Here is a 24,110-nt window from a genome sequence, read left to right on the forward strand (position 1 = left end):
TTCAGTTTTAATTTTTTTTTCACACAAAATCTTACCTAATCTTCTATAATTATTTTGAGAGGTATAAACGATGTTTGTATTTTTACCTTTATGTTTGTACACAATTTTTCTTTAGTGAGTTAAACAACAGTGCAAGGTTTTCATCCACGTCAAATTTTTAATCATAAAATTTATTCAGCCTTGGATAGAGAATATTAATTTCCATTTTTTTATAAAAATTTATAACCCTCAATGTACAGGATGTTGATAGTTATCTTGCTTTATACTTGCATATAAATCATAATTAATGAATTTTTATATGCATGGTCTTTGGATTAAATTTTATTACAATCTAGTTTTTTTTATTTTATTCATTTCCTTTGTGTATTTTTACTTACAGAACCAGGGGGGGGCAAGCAGTTAGTACAAGAAATCATCCGGACTAACTGATTTTTGACGATTTTTTTTTTGACCACCACCGTTGACAGTTAGTACACTTGTACTAACTGTTTTTTAATTCTATTTTTTGGGTACCACCCCCTAAAATCAGCTCCTAGGCAAAATAATGGGGGTTTAATGAAAAAACAGGTAACAACGGGCAGGATAATCCGTATTAGACATTGAAAAAGGGTCTGTCAACCAGGATTTCTATAGCGAAAACGAAAACGGATTATGTAAACATCAATAAAAGTTTTTGTAGGTAGGCAATAGCAACCGGTTCAAATAAATAAACGCGCGGGAAAACGGGGAAAACAAACCAATCGTAGGGGTTCTTTTGCTGCAATATGAGGATTTAGTGCGAAAACTGAGCGATCTGAGGAAACACGAGATTTTGGTGTCATGTAGTCATACTCGAAACACTGAATTTTCAAAAAAGTTTAGCCATATAGGGCAATTTAGTATATATCGCGCGCACATTTTACCAAACGAGATAAACATCAACGATTCTAAAAGAACGGCACGACACAGAAAAACAGAAGCTTTTCTTGAACTTTTCTCAGACACCACCCCTTTGGCAGTTAGTACACATCTGTACTAACTGCTTTTTAACATTTTCAAAGATTGACCACCACCCCAAAAACAGGCATGATGTCTGAAATTGACCAAGTGACCCCCCCCCTGACAGAACCTATTGTATTTTGATCATTTTTAAGCAAGTTTCAAATCCAATCTGTTTTTTTATACCCATTTTGCTATAGTTTTCGAAATTTTGAAAAATTGCAACTTCGTATGAAAATAAATATATTTCCTGAATGAAAACAGTTTTGTGAAAATCTGCCATTTTGGAATCAGACGTTCGAACTCCTAGAGGCGATCGCTTTCGCAAATCAAATGTTTGCTTCCATAATGGCGGAATTCACGTAGCTTAGTCAAAAAACTCTGAAAGAGAAATACCTCAACAGAAACTGCCAGAAATCAAAATGCCCTTTTACAAAAGGAAATTAAAAAATAATTGAGCAAGCATCTTACCTATTGATTTTTGAAGGTCTGAAACTGCCAACGAGCACGTGCAAACTGGATCTGAAATTGTATAAATCTTTGTTGAGTTCATTCTTACTAAAGGGTTAAATACACTTTATCAATTTATTGTGAAGCAGTCTGCCATATTGTCAGATCGATTTGCAATATTCCACAAATATAGGGTGATTTTTACAGAAAAAATATTTTTTTTAGTGTAAATGTTGTTTACATACGGTCTGCAAACCAATTCGATGATAAAACTTTAATTTGAAATTTCGCGGTTGAGCTCATTCGTAAAATTTTAAGATTTTGCGGGGACTTGGTTTCGCAGATGGCACTATTAGGATTTTGTGTTTTTTACTGTCAAATCATGCATGTTGGTTGTTGAAATACGCATTATTAGCACTTCTTTGATGCCAGTAAACATTTAAAAAAGTAGTTTATTTGACACTTTTTTAGTTTTGTTTGAAAATATTTTGCGGCTAAGGCCTTTCCAAATTTTCATAGGGACTAAATTTCGCGGATGACACCCAAATCCGCGAAATTTTATCACATTATGACATCAGTGTAAGAAAATATTTTATCCCATTAAAGTATTTTTTGAACGGGAAACACAAAATTTTGTTCGAGTAAGGTTTATAAGGGTTTTTTTAGCTGAACAGACCAGCAAACTTGTTCGAGTTCAGGAGACATTCGAGTTATAGAGGTATGAATTCAAGAGACTTCACCGTAACACCCATGTCGTGAAATTTGGATTAATGCCCCTAGTATCATTTTGAAACACTTTGAATAGCCCTCACTTCGTTCGGGATATTTAAAGGTATTTCAAAATGAAACTCGAGGTATTAATAACTAATTTCCCTCAATGTCCTATTCTACATAGTTCGGACCCCCCCTTCTTAAAGGGGGATGACACCTTCCAAAAAAGTGAAGAAGGGGGGATAGCAAGAAGGGGGGATCGTTAAAGAAGGGGGCCTTACATATATTGTAGATTATTTTCCAGCACTGTTATGAAATTTGGTCTGCATGAAAGGAAGTTCTTTATTTTCACTAAAAAGTGGTATTATATTTGCCAGATTTAATTATTCTTTACTTTTTCCCTTCCCTCTTTACCTTAAAAAATTTAGCCCAAAACCCTCGGGGATAGACATTTCTAAATGTTGGGGAGGGGGGGTTCCAAGAAAGGGGGGATCATTTAAGAAGGGGGGATCAGACCCCTTTCCGCACTATGTACTTTTACTAATAAACGACTCAAGTCTATAAACCGCAAGATTATGAAACTCTGACAAACCTCCATCTTTTGATCCAGCACAAACAACAAATTGATATCCTCCTGGAGCTTCTAGTAATGTTTTCCCATCAGACATTTCCTCTGCTTCATAGCCAACCTTCTTGGCATTATCGATGACAGAATTAGAGGTTATGCCAATATTCTAAACACAGAAGAAGAAATTGAATATTGAATTTGATTGGATATAAAATAAAAGCTGTATAAAGAAAAGAATGATAAAGTATTGAAAATTCTTAAAACTGAAAGTGAACATAAAAAAACAGGTTATAATACTAATGAAAATGAAATGAAATGAAAAAAATAGGATCTGGGGTCTGATTAAAAGTGCTACCTTGTTGGAAAGGTAATTTTGAGTGCATGGATGGTTAAGGATGATTAAAGTAGTCCAGTTTTAAGTATATTAGTTAAATGTTCCAGTCGAGAAGAATAAATCTTCTCACTCCAATTTTTTCCAATTCTTTTGAAAGTTTTTGTTCAAAAATTAAATTTTAATTCAGTCGTATAATGAATGCTATTGAACTAATTAGGTGCGCTTTTTGTTTGTTGTTTGTTTGTTTGCATAATCTTTTCAACAGTAAAATTGAAGCATTACATGAAAAAAAAGCATGTAAAACGAAGATTAGTGCACACTTAAAATGAATGGACTTTAGCAGAGCAAGATTTTCAATTTTGATTATAGGGCATACCAAGAAATCATTTCCCAATTTGTAACTTTTGATCCCATAATTGTAAGTCAGTTCCACAACAAAATGGTCATCTTCTGCACCATAGCCAACCATTGTCTTGCTCCATTTTCCATCATAAGGTCTTAAAGAGTAGAGGAATGTGTAAATGTAAATGTGTTTGCATTAATTATTGTGAAAAAGTTCTCTTTACGCTAATAAGTCTGTATTTATCTCCTTTTGAGAATATTTTTACCAAAGAAATTCAATGAGGATAATTCATTTATTTGACAGTTGGGATAGCAAACACAAAGTCAACAATAGTTATCTTCTGTTCCGTAGCTTCTTTTCCCATGATAAGGACTAAAAAAAAGTGCGAATGAAAAGATATAAATTATAAACGTGCTTTCGCTAATCGTTTACTCTTATGCGTTTCTTAAAGTTCCTCCTTTTTACGTTAGTAAAATCTGTACACGCTTTTTTTTCTTTTTTTTAAGAAACTAGTTTTACCAAGCAGCCTCAATCTTTCTTAAGAAATCGGCCTTTTGAGCCTTAAATGTTTCTCTTTGACATAATCAGCCTATTCATGCAAAGAAAAAAAACATTTGTTTTGATTGGAAGGTTCTTAAAAAACCGAGTTAAAAAATGTTAAAATTTTCTCATTCTCATATTTCTTAGTTTTTAGGCATTTTGAGCCTCATGTTTCTTAAAAGTGTGTTTCTTAAAAAAAACGTGTATAAAACCTCCTTTTGACAATTGCTCATTTATTCATTTGTTATTATAGTAGGGATCTATGTTAAAAATGGATTTTTGGAATCATAAACTGATTACCCCTTCAAAATGTGCCAAAACATGTACAATTTCAGAAAAAGTAGAACAAATTCGGTAGAAACCTTTTTTGACTTCCCTACCGGGGCCTTTAAGGCCACGCCCACCTCGGAATCTCACTGCTAGGTTGCCTAAAAAAAGAATTATCAAAAGCCTATCAAGTTACCCTTCATTTGAAAGGTAATTTAATGTAGATTAAGAAAAACATCATGACTATGCATCAAAAATGAAGTGATAAGGTTGTAGAGTACATTACATTGCTCTTGAAAGAGGCTTTTTTAGTGTAATCGTGTAATGTCTTAAAAAATTCATACTTTTGCAATTAATTCATACTTTCATAATATTTTTTGGAAGACCTACATGAAATAAACATAAGTGCTTATTTTCTACTGATATCATACATTTTGAATCTACAGGATCATTTTAAAAATTTAAAAACTATAAAACCAAGGATAAAGGAGCTCTTTGACAAATAAGAAATTTCGTTGCTCTAATCGAGAACAGTCGAAGTTAGAAAGTCCGTCAACCTCTCAAACCTTATACTATCCAAAAGATATTTTACAGAGTTTGAAGGGTACTTCCTTTGCTATTAGATTTTAAACCTAATAAATTGAAATTGAAGTATTTTTGACAACATCTTATCCTCACAGTTCCTAGATATTGGACTTTAATTTTAGCCGCAATTACTTGGTCGACAGATGTCTTAATTATTTCAACTTTTTCAGGGAATGTCCAGTTGTGTCTGCTTTTATCAGTTCGTGTCATGTATGAAACTGCTACTGGTTGAACCTTTTCTACTACTCCTAAATGTCATTTTGTCTCATTACCAATACCCTCATGCCAAAAGGCAATAACATGCTCCCCAATATCACAAGTCTTTGGACTTTACTGCTCCCCAATATAACAAGTTTTTTTGACTGTATTGTTTCATCCCCTTGTAAAGGAGAGTTGAGTTCCAGTGTTAGTGATTTACTATCATCCCTCTTACCCACAATTCCATGTATAACATTTCTAAGATCTTTAATAGTTGTCTAAAGCAACAACGTGCAATACTAAGGTAAGAGCTCAAGTTTTCAACATACTCTTCTGCGGAATCTTTTCTCAAACGAAAGACTGCAGCTGTTCGCTTGAGAGACATGCATGTAATTTTGGCATATTTCACTTCATTATACATCATTTGTTCTTAAGTTTATCATCCAAGTTTGTTTCTACGTACTTCTAAAGTATTTCTTCTCTTCTGAGTTATATGGGCCTGAGATAAGTCTCCAATAATGAGTACTTTTTTGACCCTTCACTCATTCTTGCCTTTTCTTTTTCAGTAAAGGCTTCAGTTTTCTGCTCCTTGACTTTATCAGCCTATTCAAGTTTAATTACCTTGACTTCTTTGGAGGGTTTTATAAACTTTTTAAAGTTATTTGAATTTGCTTGCTCAAGAATGTCATGTTTTTATTGAGTACCATGTTCTTCATACATGTACTTACTGAGCTCTTGAAAAAATACTGCTATCCTATGACAAAAAGTCTGATTTACTCAACTCTGTATGATTTTTTTGAAAGTATTGATCAAAGTATAACGATTTGGATAGGGAAATGATTGTAAGAGCTTAATATACTCAACATGCGTTTTTAGAGGGAAAATCACAAAATCATCATTTTTTAGCAGGCATAACTTTTTATAACCTCATTTTTAGCCACTACGTGTGACCTTTTTTGGAATCTGCATGAAATTCTCTTTCCAATGAGGGGTCACATGACTATCTTTTGACAAAGAAAAAAATCACTACTAGGGCGGCCCCTTTGAGCAGTCGGTGGACCCTAAATACCCGGGTAGGGAAACCAAAAATGGTTCCTACCCTAAAAATTGATGTTTTTTCTGGTTTTTTCAAGTTTTTATAACCTATGGCACATTTTAAGAGGGTAATCAGCATGATCTGTTCCTAACATAAATCCCTAATTATAGAAAAGCAAAAATTACCCAAGATGTCAACATGCGTAATTAATTACAATATTAAAACCAATAAAATGGCCCTTACCCATTACAAGCAGCTTCGCAACCTTTTTCGAATTCTTCATGTCGTAAAATCTATATTGGTATATACAACAAAGACAGAATATGTCAGAGTATGTACCAAAAAACTCTCAATTCATAGAAAACCTCAAATTAGTGGACACCCTACAATAAACCTATCATTCGTTTTCTAGTTAAATCGTCTTTTAAAAAAGTCCCAAAAGGTGGGACAATCGAATAGCAAACGCATCCAATTTATAGCAGATGGAAGTTTTTGCATCAAATAATCAAAAATCTATTCTTTGATACTAATCAGCTTTTCAATCGTGACTGCTAATTAAGGTTCGACTGGGAGAATCATCAGGGTCAAATCTGCAAAAATCAAAAGTAGAAATAAAGAAGCCTAGTACAAAATTGAAATTCAAAGTATTATCAAGGATAAAATAAAAATATGTTACCTTCATACCAAGTACATTTCTATAAAAATCTATTGTTGCTTTTCTGTCGGCAACTTTGAATACAAAATGCAAAGCTCTTCTCATAGTTTTTGTTATTTATATTCAACTAAAGGAAAACAAATTCATTGAAAAGCATTAAAGTTGTTTACTGTAACTTTACTTTTTTTCACTTTTTTTACTTTTTATCAGATCCTTATAAAAAAAGTCTGCAAAAGGTGGACACTCAAATAACGACATACATAATACAGGGGGTGGATGGACCTTTTCTCAAGTCAAAGAAAAATTCATAAAAATGTGTGGATAACTGGCAAAACAGCAAAATTTGCAAAAAAACGCCTTGGAAAATTTATTTTCATAATTTAAAAAAAAAGGAACAGTGATCAAACTAAAATCACTCTTCCACCCCCTGGAAAAATAAAAAAATAAAATGAAATGCCCCCAATTAGCAGGTACATTAATTTCCATTTTTTTGTTCACATGTAAAATATCTCAAACATCACTAACCAACCAATTAATAGTGTTCAAAATTTTGATTTAAAGCCTTGTTAGAATATGTTGAAAATCTGCAATTTGAAAAATGAAAATAAAATTAAATCATTATTATTTTAAAAAGGTTCTTTTTGTTACTAGATATTCGGAATTAAAAAACAACAACTTTGTTTTACTCAAAGACCAATACAAAAATTCAAATGGTATGGTTTAAATTAAGAATACTAATTTTGTTGCTAATTGAGAAATATACTTTATAATATAATTTATTTACAAAGATGTAAGAAATGATAATAAGCTAGGCTTATCTGGTGTTTTCTTTGCTTGTTTTTGTTCCATTGATAGCAGAGGTGAGAAGGATTTTCCTCGATTCTTCTTTCTACTGTTATTCTTGGGACTTGATTCTGGTGTTTTAGAAAATGAAGTGTTTGGGGTGCTAGAATTACTTTTACTTTGTAAAGCTTGTAACATGTTCAGTTTAGGAGTTTGTACTGGTTTAGTCTTCAGTTCCATTCTTGGTGTTAGGTTACAAATATCTCTTTTCTCAGGGCACACATCTTTAACTTTATTCTTTAACAAGTGGCTGTTTTTAATAGTCGTAAATTCACAATACAAACAAGTTATTCCAATTTTTCTATGTGTATTTTTATCTCTCCTTTTCTTTCTTCTTAATTTCAGTCTCATTTTTGTAGCTTCAAATTGGTGTCCACAGTTTAGACATAGCTCCTCCAAGTGCAAGTTGTCATATTTTGATTTACAAACTTGTTCATACTCAAACTGGTCAATAAAATGTTTATTATAATATCCAGATAAAGATGGAACATTATTGTGTACTTGCGCTTCCATTGCTTTTAAGTGATTTTTAGTGGCTGTATATAATTGTTTATTTTCCATTTTTCTTAATAATCAGTCTTGTTAATTTTTAACAATTTGTACTATTTGTAAAAAAAAAAGAAAGTCGCAAAATTGTCAGAATTTTATCCAATTCCATCCTTTGCTCAGTGCAGCTGGAACTTCGATATTCCAGGATTAGAAAAAGCTTTACCTGTTATCATTTTTCTTTAAAGAATCAACAAGCCATCAACATCGATAAATTCCACACATTTTAAAATTATCTGCCATTATGACTTTCTTGAAGCCATTCCGGCAAACCAATGGAGTTATGTTACGGAATTCCTATGGGAGTTCTTTTCCTAGTCTGAATTGCAGACCTCTATAGATATACTTCCTATATAGGTCTACTTAATAGTGTACGGCGTGCCTTCCCGCTATGGTGGCTCTTATGTGGCCGATTTTACCTTTTTGGCAAGTTACGGAAAGGGACAAGTTTTATATATATGGTGAGTTTAAAAAATAATAAAAATAAAAGAAGAGTCAAAGACACAAAAAATATTGGAAAAATGTTCTGTTTGACTTGTTATAAAAGTAAGAGAGCCTGAATAAAAAATTCCATGAAAAAGTGTACAACAGTGAATTTTATGGAAAAACCTAGTTCTTTGGGTTCTATAAACATCAGCTTTCTGACTTCAATTTCACATTATGCAGGAAGTCAGAGAAAGATCAAAACAAAGAATCCTTAATAAATAAATAAAGCACTCTGTATCTAAAAACAACTTAATAAATGAAAAAATCCTCTTGCATCTCTACATTAGTATTCAATAAGGTTTTTTCTCTTGTTGAGGAAAAGAAATTACAAAAATATCAGCCATTGTAAAATGGGTTTTTGTGATCAGAGAAAGTTTGTATCTTGAAATCATTAAAAAAGAAAAAAATATTATACAAAATTTACCAAGTTTCATTCCAATTTGAAGATGTATCACCAAGAATTCTCTTTCACTGATAGCTCGCCCTTTTTTACTTTTTTAATTTCATTCAAAATGACCGGACGCCAATATTGGAGAATTAGAAAACGCCTACCGCTTAACCGCCTACCGCTTAACCGCCTACCGCTTAACCGCCTACCGTAACTTGGTCTAATGTAGACATCCCTCCTCTAATTCGGACACCCTTTTTATCAACTGAAATTGATAGAAAGGTTGAAACTATTTTTCTTTGCTTAATGGTCAGAGAGGAATAATTATTTTTCAATCAGTGATTCAAGTGTTCATATTATTCATGTCTCTTAAAAAGAGTGTTGGAATTAGACGAGGGATGTCGATATCAGACCAACTTACAGTATTGCCCAATGGGATTAACAAATACCGTAACTTGGTCTAATGTCGACATCCCTCCTCTAATTCCAACACCCTTTTTATCAACTGAAATCTATAGAAAGGTTGAAACTGTTTTTCTTTGCTTAGTTAGTGGTCAGAGAGGAATAATCCTTCTAATATCAGTGATTCAAGCTTTCATATTATTCCTTTCTCTACATAACAGTAAAGAAGGGTGTCGGAATTAGACAAGGAGGGATGTCGATATTAGACCAACTTACGGTAACGAGTGTGTGTAACTTACTGCACGAGTGATGTTAAACCCTCTATCGTTTTGCCACTAATTTGGTCTTCTTTGTTCCAGACATTCGCGTGAGTTCCACTACGGATTTTTTTTCATATGTCAATTTAAAAGTCTATATACTCGGTGCGAAAGAGAAATCGTGTATTTTTTAATATGCCGTTCATTAACTCAAATCAAATGACTTTGGAAGTTCAGTGAAATGGTGGCCGAATTGCCGTCCCATGTTTTGTCAGATATATACCGGGTGCACCAAAAAAAGTATACAGGTTTGTCGATATATTGTGAGCTTCAGAATTTAAAATTTTTGTTCATTCTTTTTTTATCGTACAGAGGATGCTCTAACTTAAATTTTGAGCTATCATATATTAGGTTTAAAAAAGTAGTTCAAAAGTTATTTTTAAAAAACTGACCTTTTTTCCATGTCGAAATTTCAAAAAATCATCAAAAACAGCGAGCAAACTTTTCTCTTGACACTTACTTTCTTTACACATAAAAATACCAAAAAATGCAACTATGTTCATCAAAATTCATTACAGAATTTAAAAATATGGTAAAGCAAGCTATTCCCATGTGGGATAATATTTTTGGAAAGGATGACAAAAAGTTTTGGAAATCTCCAAGAGGGGTTTTGATGCTATGTTGTGTGCTATGCGAGAAAACTCTTTAAAAACTAAATCACCATTCCTCGACTAGTTGCTCAAAGAACTTGGGTCTGCATTGAGTTTGATCATGTTGGAAATGGAGAAACTGTTGGCAAATAAAATAAGAAAAAAAAAGAAAAGAAAAAAAACAATAAAATTGTGTTTTTGCCATTTTGTCTTATTTATAGCGTGATTGCTGTTTTTAATGATTTTTTGAAATTTCGACATAGAAAAAAGTCAGTTTTTTAAAAATAACTTTTGAACCACTTTTATATTCCTCTGGTATGATAGCTCAAAATGTAAGTTAGAGCATCCTCTATACGATTAAAAAAGAATGAACAAAAATTTTAAATTCTGAAGCTCACAATATCTCGACAAACCTGTATACTTTTTTTTGGTGCACTCGGTAGTCCCACAAGTTAGAGCAGTTGACGACACGTCACGGCACTGTACGTATACCAAGATTTGAACAATCGTCCTAAGTTAGACATTAGAGCAGTTGACGGTAAAAGTTTACAGCAAGAATGGGCAAGAATTGGCCTTTGGGCCTGATGTTACTTAAACATATAGATAGAGTTTCAATCTAAAGTGAAAAAGGAAAAAATAAAAAATATGCCTGGTAATATAATAGATTTTCGATTTCGTTCGATTGTATTCGATTACGTTCGATTGATTTAGATTTTATTCGCTTTCGTACGATACTTTAGCGCTCGGCCGCCCATGCTCAAACTCATCTAACGTTATCGTAATAGAACGAAATCGAATATTAATCGAATGTTATTGACAATCAATCGAACCAATGGAGCATAGTCAACTATTAATCGAACCAATCTAACCTTACTAGAACGCAATCAAACACAATCGAATATTACCCAGGAATTGACCGTTCGATTGAGATTCGATTACGTTCGACAATCGAATCGCAATTATTCGATCACGTTCGATTACGTTTGATTGGTTCCATGGCGATTTTTGTTCAAAGTTGTTCGATTGACACTGTCTGAAAAGTTTTAGTAGTTTAATAGCTTTGCCCCTGGTGCCAGTTTTGTGATCAATTTCATCAAAATTAAGTGTTGATAGGACATCAGATGGAAGATTACCCTGGAGTTATTTTGAATAAATAAGATATTCATTACTTTTAAAATGGAAAAAAAACAGTTTGAACGGTTATAGAAAGGATCTTCATCATCCCTTGACTTTTAACAGCAAGTACAGTCTGGGAAATCCTCTCAATTGCACGCTTATGTTCCGAGGACGTAAGCGCGTAATTGCATGGTTATAATTTACGCCCGCTCCCGCCCCGGTTGAAATTGCTTAGAGATTTTTCAAGGGGTTCAGAATTCTCTAATTCGGGCGAAGGCATGGTTTAACGGGCAATCCATTTTTACGGAATCTTCTTCTACGATAAATTTTGATTAAAACTGCCCTAGGTCTTTGAAATTCAACAGAGCTTTCGGAAGAAATTACGTGTCAAAAATATAGGAAATTTTAAAGCGTGCAATTACACGCTTACCGCAAAAGCCGTCACCCGTCAACGCTTACCGCCCGTTTCAGAACAATTTCGATAAGCGTGTAATTACGCGCTCAAAAATTCTGCCATTTTGATAACCGTGCAATTGCGCGCTTACAGCCTCGGAACATAAGCGTGCAATTGAGAAGATTTCCCAGACTGAAGTATCAAGTATCAAATAAGGTCAATCAATGAGAGGTTTTTGCAAGTCGTGCTGGCGGGAGGAGTGCTCTTTTAAGTGAACGAAACTTACCTTGCAAAACCAAGTGGATATTCTATGATAAAGTATATGATGGAGGTAATCAAATTTGTCGAATTTGTCAAGAAATAAATCAAAACTGCTGAAGAGCCAACAAGCCATCTTTGACTTTGTACATTTTTTTGTTTTTTTTTATTTTTATGTTTTGTGATGATTTCGACAGATGATTCGTGATCGAATAAAAATGTTTGATCAGTTGACGAATATCGTTCGATTTTATTAAGGCACCGTTTACACTAGAATAACTAGAAGGAAAACAAAAGAGCGATGCAATAATTATTACAATATGCATGATACAGTAATTATGCATGGTTTTATCATTGTTTTTGCGAAGCGAATTTATGAGCGAAGCAGTTTTTTGCGAAGCGAATTTATGAGCGAAGCAGTTTTTCTATATTGTGCACGTACCTTTAACTTCTATACCAAGCGAAAATTTGCTATATAATTTGCTACATAAATCACATCTCCAAACCGATGATTTTATCAAAATGACCTTGAATGGTTTGGCTTGAAGCCACAGAAACTTTCTCGGTTTGGTAGCTAGGACTGCGAAAAATGCCGTTTTAAAATGGTGTACCCTAGCAGTGAACAGCAACAAAATTACCGGAAGCCGAAACACAGACTTAAAATCTGAAGTTGATCAAATTGCCGCGCGGACGGCACGCATCTAAACAGTGGTTCTTCGGTTTATTTAAATGTTTATTTTGCTGTTAAATGGAAAAAAATTGTTTGAAAGATGACAGAAAGGATCTTCATCATTCCTTGACTTTTAAAAGTAACCATCAAGTATCAAATAAGATCAATAAATGAGAAGTTTTTGCTGGTCGCGCGGGCGGATAAAGTACTCTTTTAAGCAAATTTGTCGAATTTGTCAAGAAAACAAATCAAAACTGACCAAGAACCAACAACAAGCCTTCTTTATAGATTTTTGCTTTTGTTTACTTTTGATGATTTCGACAGACGCATAGCTGTCAACTCTCCCGCATTGAGCGGGAGACTCCCACATGTCGACGATTTCTCCCGCGTGAAGAAAATTCTGCCAAATCTCCCGCATTTTCAGGATTTTCTCACGCATCTCCCGCATTTCCAAAAATTTTCTGATTTTGGAAAAACCAAACGGCGAAATTTCTGGATTTTGAAAGATCGGAACGAAAAATTCCCCAATTTCCCGAAAAAAATTTCCAATAAAATCGGATTTTACGAGAAAATTTCCCCGATCTCCCGATTTTCCGATTTTGAAAAATCGGATTATCGGGGAAAATTTTTCCGACTTGGAGCTCTCCCGCATTTTTGTGAGGCGAAGTTGACAGCTATGCGAGACGCAGACGATTCGAATAAAAATGTTCCAACGTTCGACGAATATCGCTCGATTTTTTAAGGCACCATATACATTAAAAGAACTAGAATGAAAGAAAGATCGTTGCGTGGGGTGGCGGGAGTTGTGCCGCCGAGGTTTGTGTGGTGTGTTTGGGGTATTATAGGTCTCTTTTGGGGTTTTATCAGAGTGTCTATTATTTTGCTAGCAACTTGCGAATTGAGGTGGAGTCTGGATCGCTTCGCAACCCTTATACAATACGGCTAGTTATGGCTGGACTACATTATTATTCAACAGGACGTCCTCTTTGAAAAAAAGGTCTATTTTCGAAAGCATCCAACGAGGACCTTTTTTTAAATATCTGTTTCCCAGATAGCCTTCCTGGAAAATTTGATCCGTTGGCCGAATATTTCAAAAATCTTATTCCTAGAAATGAAGATCTGTTTCTCCGCAAAACCTAAATTTTTAATCTCAAAGTATCTTTCCTAGAAAATTTGATCTGTTTCCACAATTTTCAGAATTAAAATTTTGATCTGTTTTCCCAAATAGGATATCTGTTCCCCTCTCCTGGAAATTTTCATCTGTTTCCCTTTCTTTTTGTTATTGATATCTGTTTCCCCCATAAAGTCCAATCTGTTTCCAATGCAATATCATCTTTTTTGGAAACAGATATCTGTTTCCCAATTTATTATGTCATCTCCTAGAAATATTGATCTGTTTCTCTCTGATGACGTCATCAGCTGGAGCGGGGAAACAGATAGTTTTAAGGAAAAGGTCTCTCCTAGAAAATCGGATCTGTTTCCCCATTTTTCAAAAAAAGCTCTCTCCTGGAAAAGGGAAACAGATATTTCGGGGAAATGGGCTCGTTGGCTGCTCTATTTTGCTAGCAACCTTGCGAATTGAGGTGTGTCTGGATCGCTTCACAACCCTTATACAATACGGCTAGTTCAGAAGCCAAATGTAATCGTATATGAGATCAGAGACAAACAAAATATACCTGAAAATTGAATGCTTGATTGGACTACCATAAAAATCCATGAACAGGCAGAACAAAAGGAAGAAAAGTGAGTGTGAACTAAAAAAAAATTTATTGCGTCGTAGCAAACGATACCATTTTGAAATCACATGTTTACTATTTCATAGTAGATATTTGTCCATTCTCGGTAATAAATTTATGAATTATTTTTAATTATTTGTCGTAACTATCTTCGAAATTTATTATTTCTAAAGATCTGTAAGTTTTTGGTGATACCCTTTTTAAAGTTTTTCTTTGAAAATATATCTAAACTAGACTTTAGGGTGATTTTAAACCTTCTTATATCGTAAATGCTTTATAAGGTTTCCCGCCACGAATAAATACAATGCAACGTAATCTGGCGGGAAATTCTCAACCAATCAGATCTCATTACTTTGCGTTTAGAATAATTTATTAGAATTTAGAACGATTTTATTGTTCTACGAAACCAAAACAAACCGTGCTGGAGGGAGAAAGAGCGGGAAATTTTCCAAAAGGTACGAAATTACAGTAGATTTGAGTGAATCGGGCGAGGTATTGTAATATAAGTTCTCCTCTTATGGTATCTATAATGGCTACTCAATGCCTGCAACCTACAAATACAGGTTCATCAGGAAGGAGGACAAGAAGTAGTCGAAATAATTCCATTGATTCTGAACGTTTTACTAGTGTAGACTCGCAACAAGTTACTTGTCCTGGCACTCCTTCTGCAGATAATTTTGGCACCAAAGTAGCAACTTCTACTCCTGCATCCTCTGCTTCTTTAAATGAAAATGTTTGCAGAAATCAACCTAAACCTCAGGTAATAAGACACAGTTATCATGGAAGATAGTTTTAGTTTTTTAGCTCCTTAATATAAATTGCTTTTTTGGGCAGTTCCAGAAAAAAAAACCATCCCTGTGGACGACACTGTTTTTTGGAATTTTTTTTCACTTGGAAATACTGAGAAATTTTTAAGAAACGTTCTGGAAAATGCAGGATTTTCCTATTTGGTTTTCATATATATCTGAAAATCACTAAAATTTTCTTTTTTCTTGATTGCTAAAAAATTATCGGAAAATCCAAGAATTTTCCTGAAGTTTTTCAAAAGTAAATTGTTGCAGAAATCCATGTCGTCCACAGGGGGGTGGTAACGGAGTATTATTGGAACCACCCATTAGGCCACATATGTAGATGGTCTGTCACCACGTTCCTTTGCTTTCGATTTCATCATCAATATGGCGGCCACTTTTTTTATAATGCGATATCTCTGTGTTTATGACTACGAAGATATAAACACATTACATTCGCATACCATTAGTTGGTCTAATATCAACATCCCTCGTCTAATTCTGACACCCTTCTATAGAGAAAGGAATATAATATGAAAGCTTGAATCACTGATTGAAAAAGGATTATTCCTCTCTGACCACTAAGGGGTCAGTCACAAATCGATTTTAAGTTAGAAGAACGTCAATTGACGTATATGGGTGGGTGGGTTAAAGGTTGTTGACGTTTTTCAGAAACATCGATTTTTCATTCCATGCCAAATATTACTTCTCGCCATGTTTCTGTTTGATCGCTTCGTTTGTTTTGAAAACCAAAACAAACGGCCCGATGTTTATGTCTTTTCTTTGTTTGACGGCCCGAACGGCCCTTGAATTTTTGCAGATGGCCGTTCTTTCTGTCGCTACATACTACGGAGATAATTAATTACGGGAATTTTGTGAACAAGTTTAGAAATTATCTCCGTTTCTTTTTTTTTTCAAATATAATAAACTATGCGAGCCGTAGTGAAAATCAAGATGGCTGACGAAAAAGCATTGAAGGCAGGTTTTATCGATTTTCGGGGATATCAAGGTGTTTGACGTTTTTGGGTGTGGGTGGGTGGGTCAGCTTTTAAAACGTCAATTGACGTTCTTCTAACCTAGAATCGATTTGTGACTGACCCCTAAAGCAAGGAAAACAGTTTCAATCTTTCTATAATTTTCAGCTGATAAAAAGGGTGTCGGAATTAGAGAAGGGGTGTCGACATTAGACCAAGTTACGGTAGTAAAGGGTTGGATATTCTCGCTTGTTTTATTTTGAATAATAATTTTTTATATAAAATTATAGTTTTTGAGAAACTTCTACCTGGAAATGCAGAAGATGCAGGATTATATACATTGTGTAATCTCCCCAAATCAACTAACACAAAGTCTTTATCTTATAATACTAGGAACCTAATTTTTCATGTACAGGAATTTCTGCTGTATAATTTATGTTTTACACAAAGCTATTGCCTAAATTGTTCTTTCTAGAAGGTATTTCAGAGTCATAAATTGTTTTCTGGTTTTCTGCTGCTTTTATAAAACCAAATGCATGTAATATTTAAAAAGAGAAAGAAAATCCAGGCTAAATTTAGTGCTAATCAAATGTTGCACAGAAATTGTCAGAGATTGAATACTCCTTTAGGAGATGGTACTACAATTTTGGTTTGACGATTATTCCAGCTCTTTTTTCTGACCATTTTTATGGTTATGTAAAAATATCTCTAGAGTAAACAAAAAAAATCGACTGGATGAAATGTCTAAGATTCAATTTTCCACATGTGTATCTCATAAGAATTATCTTCGTTTACATTCTTCAATATTTGATCATAGGTTAAACGAAAGTTGGACCTGGAGCACAAAACAATATTACAGCCTCAACCGCAACAACCACAGCCTCAAATCATATATGCTACATTCAAACCACCAACAAAAGTAACTGCAATCAAGCCAAAGCCAGCATCTGGTCCCAATAGAAGATCTCGTCCTCGATCAATGCCCCTACCTATCGCTCCTGCAGCACCAACAAACACAGGGATGACCATTCAAAAACCATTAGAGCCAATCACCAACAAACCACGTAAGATATACCAAATTACTTCGAATAAATGCCCCAGATGTATGATCCTCTCTTAAAGGTACTTGTTTTAAATGAACACCCTTCCTAGAGGATAGGTTGTGCAAAGGGAGTGTTTAAAAGAAGGGATGGCTATTCAAAGTAATACGGTAAACCAAATCTGAATTTTTTGTGGTTGGCTTTTATTAAAATGTTTACATGCCTGATCCTACATTTTGGAATAAGGTCAATAACTTTTAAGTTTATTGATTAATCAAATTTTCAACTTACATGCCTGTTTGACCTTTCCAATAAAGGATTTGAAAGGTTTAGTTGGACAACAGTTACCATCAATTTTCCTGAACCAATTTGGAATGAAGGACTTTTATTATTGTTTTCTGATATACTTTTCTTCTTTCTTATTCAGCTCTCAAGTCTCCCCATGGTGGTGAAAGGCGATACGAAACCTCATTGGGAATTCTTACCAAACGTTTTGTTTCCCTTCTAAGAAGTTCAACAAATGGTATACTAGACTTGAATAATGCAGCTGAAATATTGGATGTTCAAAAAAGACGAATTTATGACATTACCAATGTCTTAGAGGGAATTGGTGTTATTGAAAAGAATTCTAAAAATAATATCAAATGGGTGTAAGTTGTTTTATATTTTGTAAAAACTTAATAGTAAATTCATGATTGTTATACAGTGTCAACAGTTCTTTTGTCTTAGATGAAAAGCTTTGCTTTAAACCACTGGTTTTAAATACTTCAACAACTTCATTTTCAAATTTTTCAACCTTGACTTCGTGGTATTGTGTTTTTGGTCCTTGAATTGCAAATAGTATAGGAAAATGTTTAGATGTTAAAGTTCTGTGAAATTTTTGTAATTCAACAATTTTAATTTAGGGGAGCAAAACATTTGGAGAAAACAGATGAAACCAATAGTCCACAAGAAGAAGCTGTAATTGGTGCCAAACTTTTAACTCTCCATCAGGAGATTAGTGATTTAAGATTAGCAGAATCACGATTAGATGAACTGATAGAGGACTGTCAAGGTGAAATGAAACACTGTTCAGCTGCAAAACATGTTAATAAGTAAGATTTTTGGTTAAATTGTTATTTTATACAAGTTACAAGTGATATTTTGGAGCTATTTCTTTGCCAAATTCTTAGCAAACTTGATTGTTTATTTTGCTGTGTTGATTATAAACTCGTATACAGAATCAATTGATATCAATTTTAGTTTTACCTAATATTTAATCATTTTTATCCATTTTCAATTTTCAATAGACATTCCTATGTGACGTATCAAGATATACGTGGAGTTCAAGATTTTAATGACAAAACGGTTATTGCAATCAAAGCACCTCCTGAAACGAAATTAGAAGTACCCGATCCCGCAGAAGTAAGCTTTTATAAATATTTTGACTTGGCTCAAATTAGGCTAAACAAACCTGTACAAACTTTCAACCGGGGTTGAGAGTTTTTAATGTTTTGAAGTGTGACAAAAAGAATTTTGAACCAGACAATGTCTGATGCCCTAAGCGTTATTTCGAGTAGTGATTTTAGTATTAGTCAACATTTTTAAATTGATCCACTTTGTACATTATATTCTTCAAAAGTTTTAAATCATATAGTTATTCCCTAAGAATCAAACTTTCATTCATTTTTCAGTCCATACAAATCTGGCTCAAGAGTAACAATGGACCAATTGATGTATACCTTTGCCCTGACGGCAATAAAGAGAATGTGCCACCTGGTGTTAAGGTTGAGGATGAGGACCCGTGCACATCAGATACCGCAAGTTTATGTTCAGAACCACCCTCCCCGCCAGCCACTTGCTCATCACGCACACTAAGTCAAAGCTCTTCAGGTTGTTTTGACGATGATCATTTATCATACAGTGTAGATGCAACCTTATCTTCAATGAACTCTGAAACTTCACGTGTTAAACTTGAAACTGATGAACTTTTTTCAGGAGATGTTAGAACTGATATTTCAATTTCTCCTTTGATACCGTTAGAACCAAATTTCAAAGCTGAAGATTATTTATTTTCATTAGATAGCAGTGAAGGAATTGCAGATTTATTCGATGTAGATTCTTTTCTGTGAGTTGAAAAATATTGAAAATATGAATTTTTAATCGAGTATTTAAAGTATATCTTTCAACTCGTTAAATATTGGAAAATCTCATGACATGATATATGAGAATGATGCTAACTCTTTGAAACTCAACACTTTGTTAAGTGTGTGGGCAATGAATGAATTGAGTGAACATTTTTTTGTTTTTATTTTGTCCCCATGGCTTTCATACAAAGTAATTCTAGATTGTTGCAAAGCTCTCTTGTTTTGAATTTAAAACACAAACAAAATTGTAATTTTTTTTCAGATTTGACTTTGTGGTTATCTAGAATTTCTTTTTTTTTCCCTGTCCCTCGCTTGTGTATAGAAATAAATTGTACAATAGTAACTTTTATGTGTATATCTATAACCCATTCTATATCACTTAGTGTGTATGTATTATAAAGTGCACTTTTTGTTTCATTATCTTGAATGGAGTTTGCACTCCTTAGTATCTTATCAACAGAGGTAACCTATGTTCCATTTTGATAGTGTTTTTTAACATTTTCGTTCTCATTTTATTTAACGAAAAATATTATTTTTAATATTTTCTTTTCATATCAATTTAGAGTGTCACGAGGCGTGTGTGTGTACATTTTCTATGTGTTATATAAATGTAATATTGTGTGTCCTTTAAAAGTAGCACTTTTAACGTTCCTCTTTTGCTATAAAAAAGGTCTGAACATTTTAGTGAATTAAAAAAACATTAGAATAGATTTTATTTTTCTTCATTACATTAAATTATAGAGAAAGTATATTGTTTTCATTTTTATTTATAAATGACGAAAAATCTAAATAATTTCAAAAAAATATTTATCGTGACGAAGTAGTTTTCGAATCCCTAAATTTTGATTGGTTGATTGATTGATTGATCGCACATTGTTAATTTTTTTGCTATCTTTATCCTGGGAATTGATTGAATTCGTTTTAATTTTTATTTTATACCACCATTTTTTTCGATAAAAGTTTCCAATAGATTTTTGTTAAAACAACCTTTCAAAATAGTGCTTTAAATTTTGTTGTTTTGCAATTTTATATTCTTCTCTTTTACTTTATTACTATTATTATTTTCAAGATTAAAATTTTGTTTCTAAAGTTAGAGTGATGTCTTCTACTGAAAGACCTCGATTTTTAAGTTTGACACTACCAGCTACAACTGGGGTATTTCCGTAGAAAACATTACGTCATGAATATTATGAATTTTATGTTTACTAGAAAAAGCGATTCCTCTAATGAATTTAAAATGAAACCTTTTCAACAATCAAAGATTTCTAAAAAAATTTTGATCATCTGATAAAATTTGCAAGCACCAAATTAATACAGACCCCGGTCTTTCTATAACTTGAACGGGGAATACAAATGTGTTCGAGTTATGGAGTACTCTTTATAAGGCATTGTTGACTGAGGCAACAAACCTGTTCGAGCTAAGGAGACATTCAAGTTACAGCGGTTCGAGTTAAAGAGACTCTAATATATTTGGATTATCGAGAAAATCACATTATAATATAAAACGAATATAAAATAACATTCTTGTAATTTTTATTTTGATGGTAATTAACCATAATTAACCAGGAATAATTATATTAATTATCTTCTTTAGCTAATAACTTGCATTTACATTTCTTTTAGAGTGATTTTGTCTCCTAATTTGGCAATTAACCTTTACAACATTTTTTGAAAAATGTGAACATTTTCATCTTTTCCAAAACTTCAAACTGGCGTAAAAGCTTGTAATGTAACTTGAAAGTTGGACAACAAAACTGTACCACAAAATTGGTTGTCTACACATTTTTGCCGGTTTACCCGGAAACATAGCGGGAAGGTTCTGAAAATGCACCACAAATATTTCCAGGGATTGAGAATCTACAGTACACCTGTTTTTTTTACAAGAATAGTGTACTTTGGATGAGGGTCATTCTTAAGAAATTGTTAAAATTGAGGGCGAAATATTCCTAACGTATTCTTACTTTTTTAGACTTAACTTTTCTTTTATACAAACACGATGAGAAACTATCAATTTATTAGTTTGAGACTCTTGACTACACATTGGGAGCTAAAAGTATATTTCTGCCTCAAAGTTTTTAACAATCTGTGAAACCTTACAATTAGGCCAAATTTCACTCTGATGTTTTTTTATAGAGGATATTCCGTGTGTTTTTTGAATTGAAACACAAAGTCTTTCGGCTTTTTCAATGTTAAGAAACGCAGGATATTTGCCAGTAGGATAAGGATGTTATGTACTGTCAACGGATTAAAAAAGTATTTTTTTAAATCTGTGATTGTGAGATTTCCGGTGTGATAAGTGGCAGATCTTTGTCAGACGCTGACTGAGGCACAACTAATCAAGATATACGTTTTTTATAAGAACGTGAGGCCCCAATGGCATATGTTAAGAATATTTTAAGGTTTTATGACTCTAAAAGACTTGAAATACTCATAAAATGGTAAAATTAACATCATTTTGAGGATTAAAAACTATGAAAGTTAAGGCTTAAAAAAAATTGGATGTTCTTATAAAAAAAGTGTAATGTTTACATTGCAAACAAACCCCTTACATATGTTTGTTTTGTTTCTTATAAAAAATGGTTATGTTTTGGTTGTAATCCAAATTTGACCTCATCCATTCAAAAAAAACATCGTTCTCTGACAACAGATTAACCAAATACTCGTTTTTTATAAGAATATCCGAAATTTTGTTCTAAACTTTTTGATTTTAAAGCCTGAAAATTTTCTAAAAGTTTTATCTTTTTTTTAGTATTTTCGTCCAATTTTTTAAGAAATCGGCTGTAATAGAGTCCGCAATTTCTTAAAATGTTCTTAACTTGTTCTTAAATATTTTTGCTATCGAAGCCTTTTATGTTCTTAAATAGTTTTTCATAAAAAAAACTTGTAGCAGCCGAGAAGAAGACCTTAAATAGATTCCATTGAAGGAAGCTACTCTTCGTCCTTCGTAGATAATATGCGGTTGTGGCTAAGATGTAAAAAGAGATTAATCTTAATCTACAAAAGCCGGCGAAAACTTTTAAGTTCTTATAAAAAAACATGTTTATCTCCTCCAATTGATACATTTGTGTGTACTTATGCATCTTGCAGTAGATAATAATCATGGCTTTGTTATGTTAATTTATTCAAATTATGCATAGATGTTTTAAGCTCATCTCTGAGGAGGAGTACCTCTACGTAGTTCTGTATGTCAAGAATCTTGAAAAACTAAAATTGAAGAAAATAGCTTTCGATTTAGCTAATGATCTAGGCAGAGGCTTAGGTTTGAGAACAGCAAACATTTTTTATAAGAACAAACTACCAGAACATAAGGCTTCGATGGCCAAAATGTTAAGAACAAGTTAAGAACATTTTAAAGGGACATTAAAGTAGTAAAATGTAAAAATTGTGCGAGCCATGTGTCATTAAAGAGAACAATTGAAATCACATGTCCAAAACAAACTTGTAAAACAATTGAACAATCAAAATTAGCCATATTACCCTTACTGGGACTAAAAAAGGAGAAAACAAACGAAAATTTTGTGAATTTTACGACCCTTACCGGGACAAATTTGACCAATTTTGATCAAATTTTGATCATTCTTGGGGTAAAAAGTTGGAATTTTCCTATTTCTCCTACCCTTAGTGGGACTAAAATTTGACTTTCTGATTTTTCTGACCCTTAGCGGGACTTTGGAAATCCAAAAAAGGTACCCTTAAGGACGGCACATACCGTACCCTCCATTTCCAAAAGTACCCCCCCCCGGGCCTTGTGGTATTTCAACTTTAAATGTAGTTTTCATGTTTCGCTTCGTTGGAAAGCTCTTTTCAAGATCTTTTCTTGCCACTTTGTCGAATTAGATCTTGAATTAAAATTACCGGTAGCAGAAAGAATCGTTTATAAATGAAGGTAGTATTAAACGAGTTAAGAGTCAGTTTTTTTGAGTTTCAAGCCTTAAAATGTTCTTAACATTTTCTTAATTTCACCATTTTGTGCTGAGTGTTTTTGCTCATTTCCCTAAGAAATAGGGTATTTTGAGAGTCCACAAAACCTTAGAATGTTTTTAACTTATTTTTACCATTTTGGTCATCGAAGCCTTATGTTCTTATATAGTTTGTTCTTAGAAAAAAAGTGTACATACCAAGCAGCAATAACTCAAAGATTTCAAAAAAAGGACATCATATTAGAAAAATCATATATTTAAAGGAAATATATATATCTTACAAATGATATTATTGTGAGGAATGTTATGAAATACAATTTCTACATCATAGACGAGTTCACAGTCGAAATGAATCATGTGTATAATCAGTATTGATTGCACCTCTATAAACGGCTTTCTGTTGGCTAGACACAATGAAATCTTCGAAATTTTTCAAAACTTTGGACCAAAATAGTAAGTCGTCATTAGCGCGCAATGGTCTTGATTACCCATTACGCTTTGCGACTGTGAAACGTTGTTTCTTCTGCTGATGCTTGAAGGGAAGGTAATAATAGTTGGAATAATTTTTTTATACGCTACGAAATAATCAAAATGAAATAAATGAAGTCAAGAGACTGTCAACAGATGAGACGCCAAACTTAAAGGTTTTGTTTTTACAAAAGTGTTCCCGTTTCATATTAGACACATATTTCATATAAGGACAGTGTCTACCTATTGTTATATCACGCTGATATAATATAAGCAAAAAATGTTTTTTCTTTTCCTCTTTCTGACCAATCTTGCTCCACATCCGTGTCAATCCAATGTTTAAAATACTGTAAATTAAAATTGATGAGGAGTAAGCAAACGAT

The 24,110-nt window shown here is 33.2% G+C and overlaps 2 protein-coding genes across 3 annotated transcripts; one reads left to right on the forward strand and one right to left on the reverse strand.

The window, feature by feature from the left end:
• Positions 1-592: 592 nt before the first annotated feature.
• Positions 593-6,788, reverse strand: LOC136804887 (glyoxalase domain-containing protein 4-like). Its single transcript, XM_067061397.1, has 6 exons — positions 6,687-6,788; positions 6,254-6,303; positions 3,418-3,538; positions 2,732-2,873; positions 1,450-1,500; positions 593-627 (listed from the first exon to the last, which is right to left on the reverse strand). The coding sequence occupies exons 1-6, from the start codon at positions 6,768-6,770 to the stop codon at positions 593-595; spliced, it is 483 nt and encodes a 160-aa protein (XP_066917498.1). The 5' UTR covers positions 6,771-6,788.
• Positions 6,789-14,796: 8,008 nt separating this feature from the next.
• Positions 14,797-19,533, forward strand: LOC136804944 (transcription factor E2F2-like). 2 transcript variants are annotated; one of them, XM_067061474.1, is made up of 6 exons: positions 14,797-14,866; positions 16,991-17,237; positions 17,641-17,863; positions 18,119-18,307; positions 18,503-18,617; positions 18,887-19,533. In XM_067061474.1, exons 2-6 carry the CDS (start codon positions 17,153-17,155, stop codon positions 19,322-19,324), a joined length of 1,050 nt encoding a protein of 349 aa, XP_066917575.1. In that variant the 5' UTR covers positions 14,797-14,866; positions 16,991-17,152; the 3' UTR covers positions 19,325-19,533. The 2 variants fall into 2 exon arrangements, with proteins under 2 accessions (XP_066917575.1, XP_066917574.1); XM_067061473.1 differs by lacking the exon at positions 14,797-14,866 and adding an exon at positions 14,874-15,171.
• Positions 19,534-24,110: the final 4,577 nt, after the last annotated feature.

This window comes from Clytia hemisphaerica, unplaced genomic scaffold (genome assembly GCF_902728285.1).
Source record: "Clytia hemisphaerica strain Z4C2 unplaced genomic scaffold, Clytia hemisphaerica genome assembly, whole genome shotgun sequence".
In the NCBI taxonomy this organism is placed as follows: domain Eukaryota; kingdom Metazoa; phylum Cnidaria; class Hydrozoa; order Leptothecata; family Clytiidae; genus Clytia; species Clytia hemisphaerica.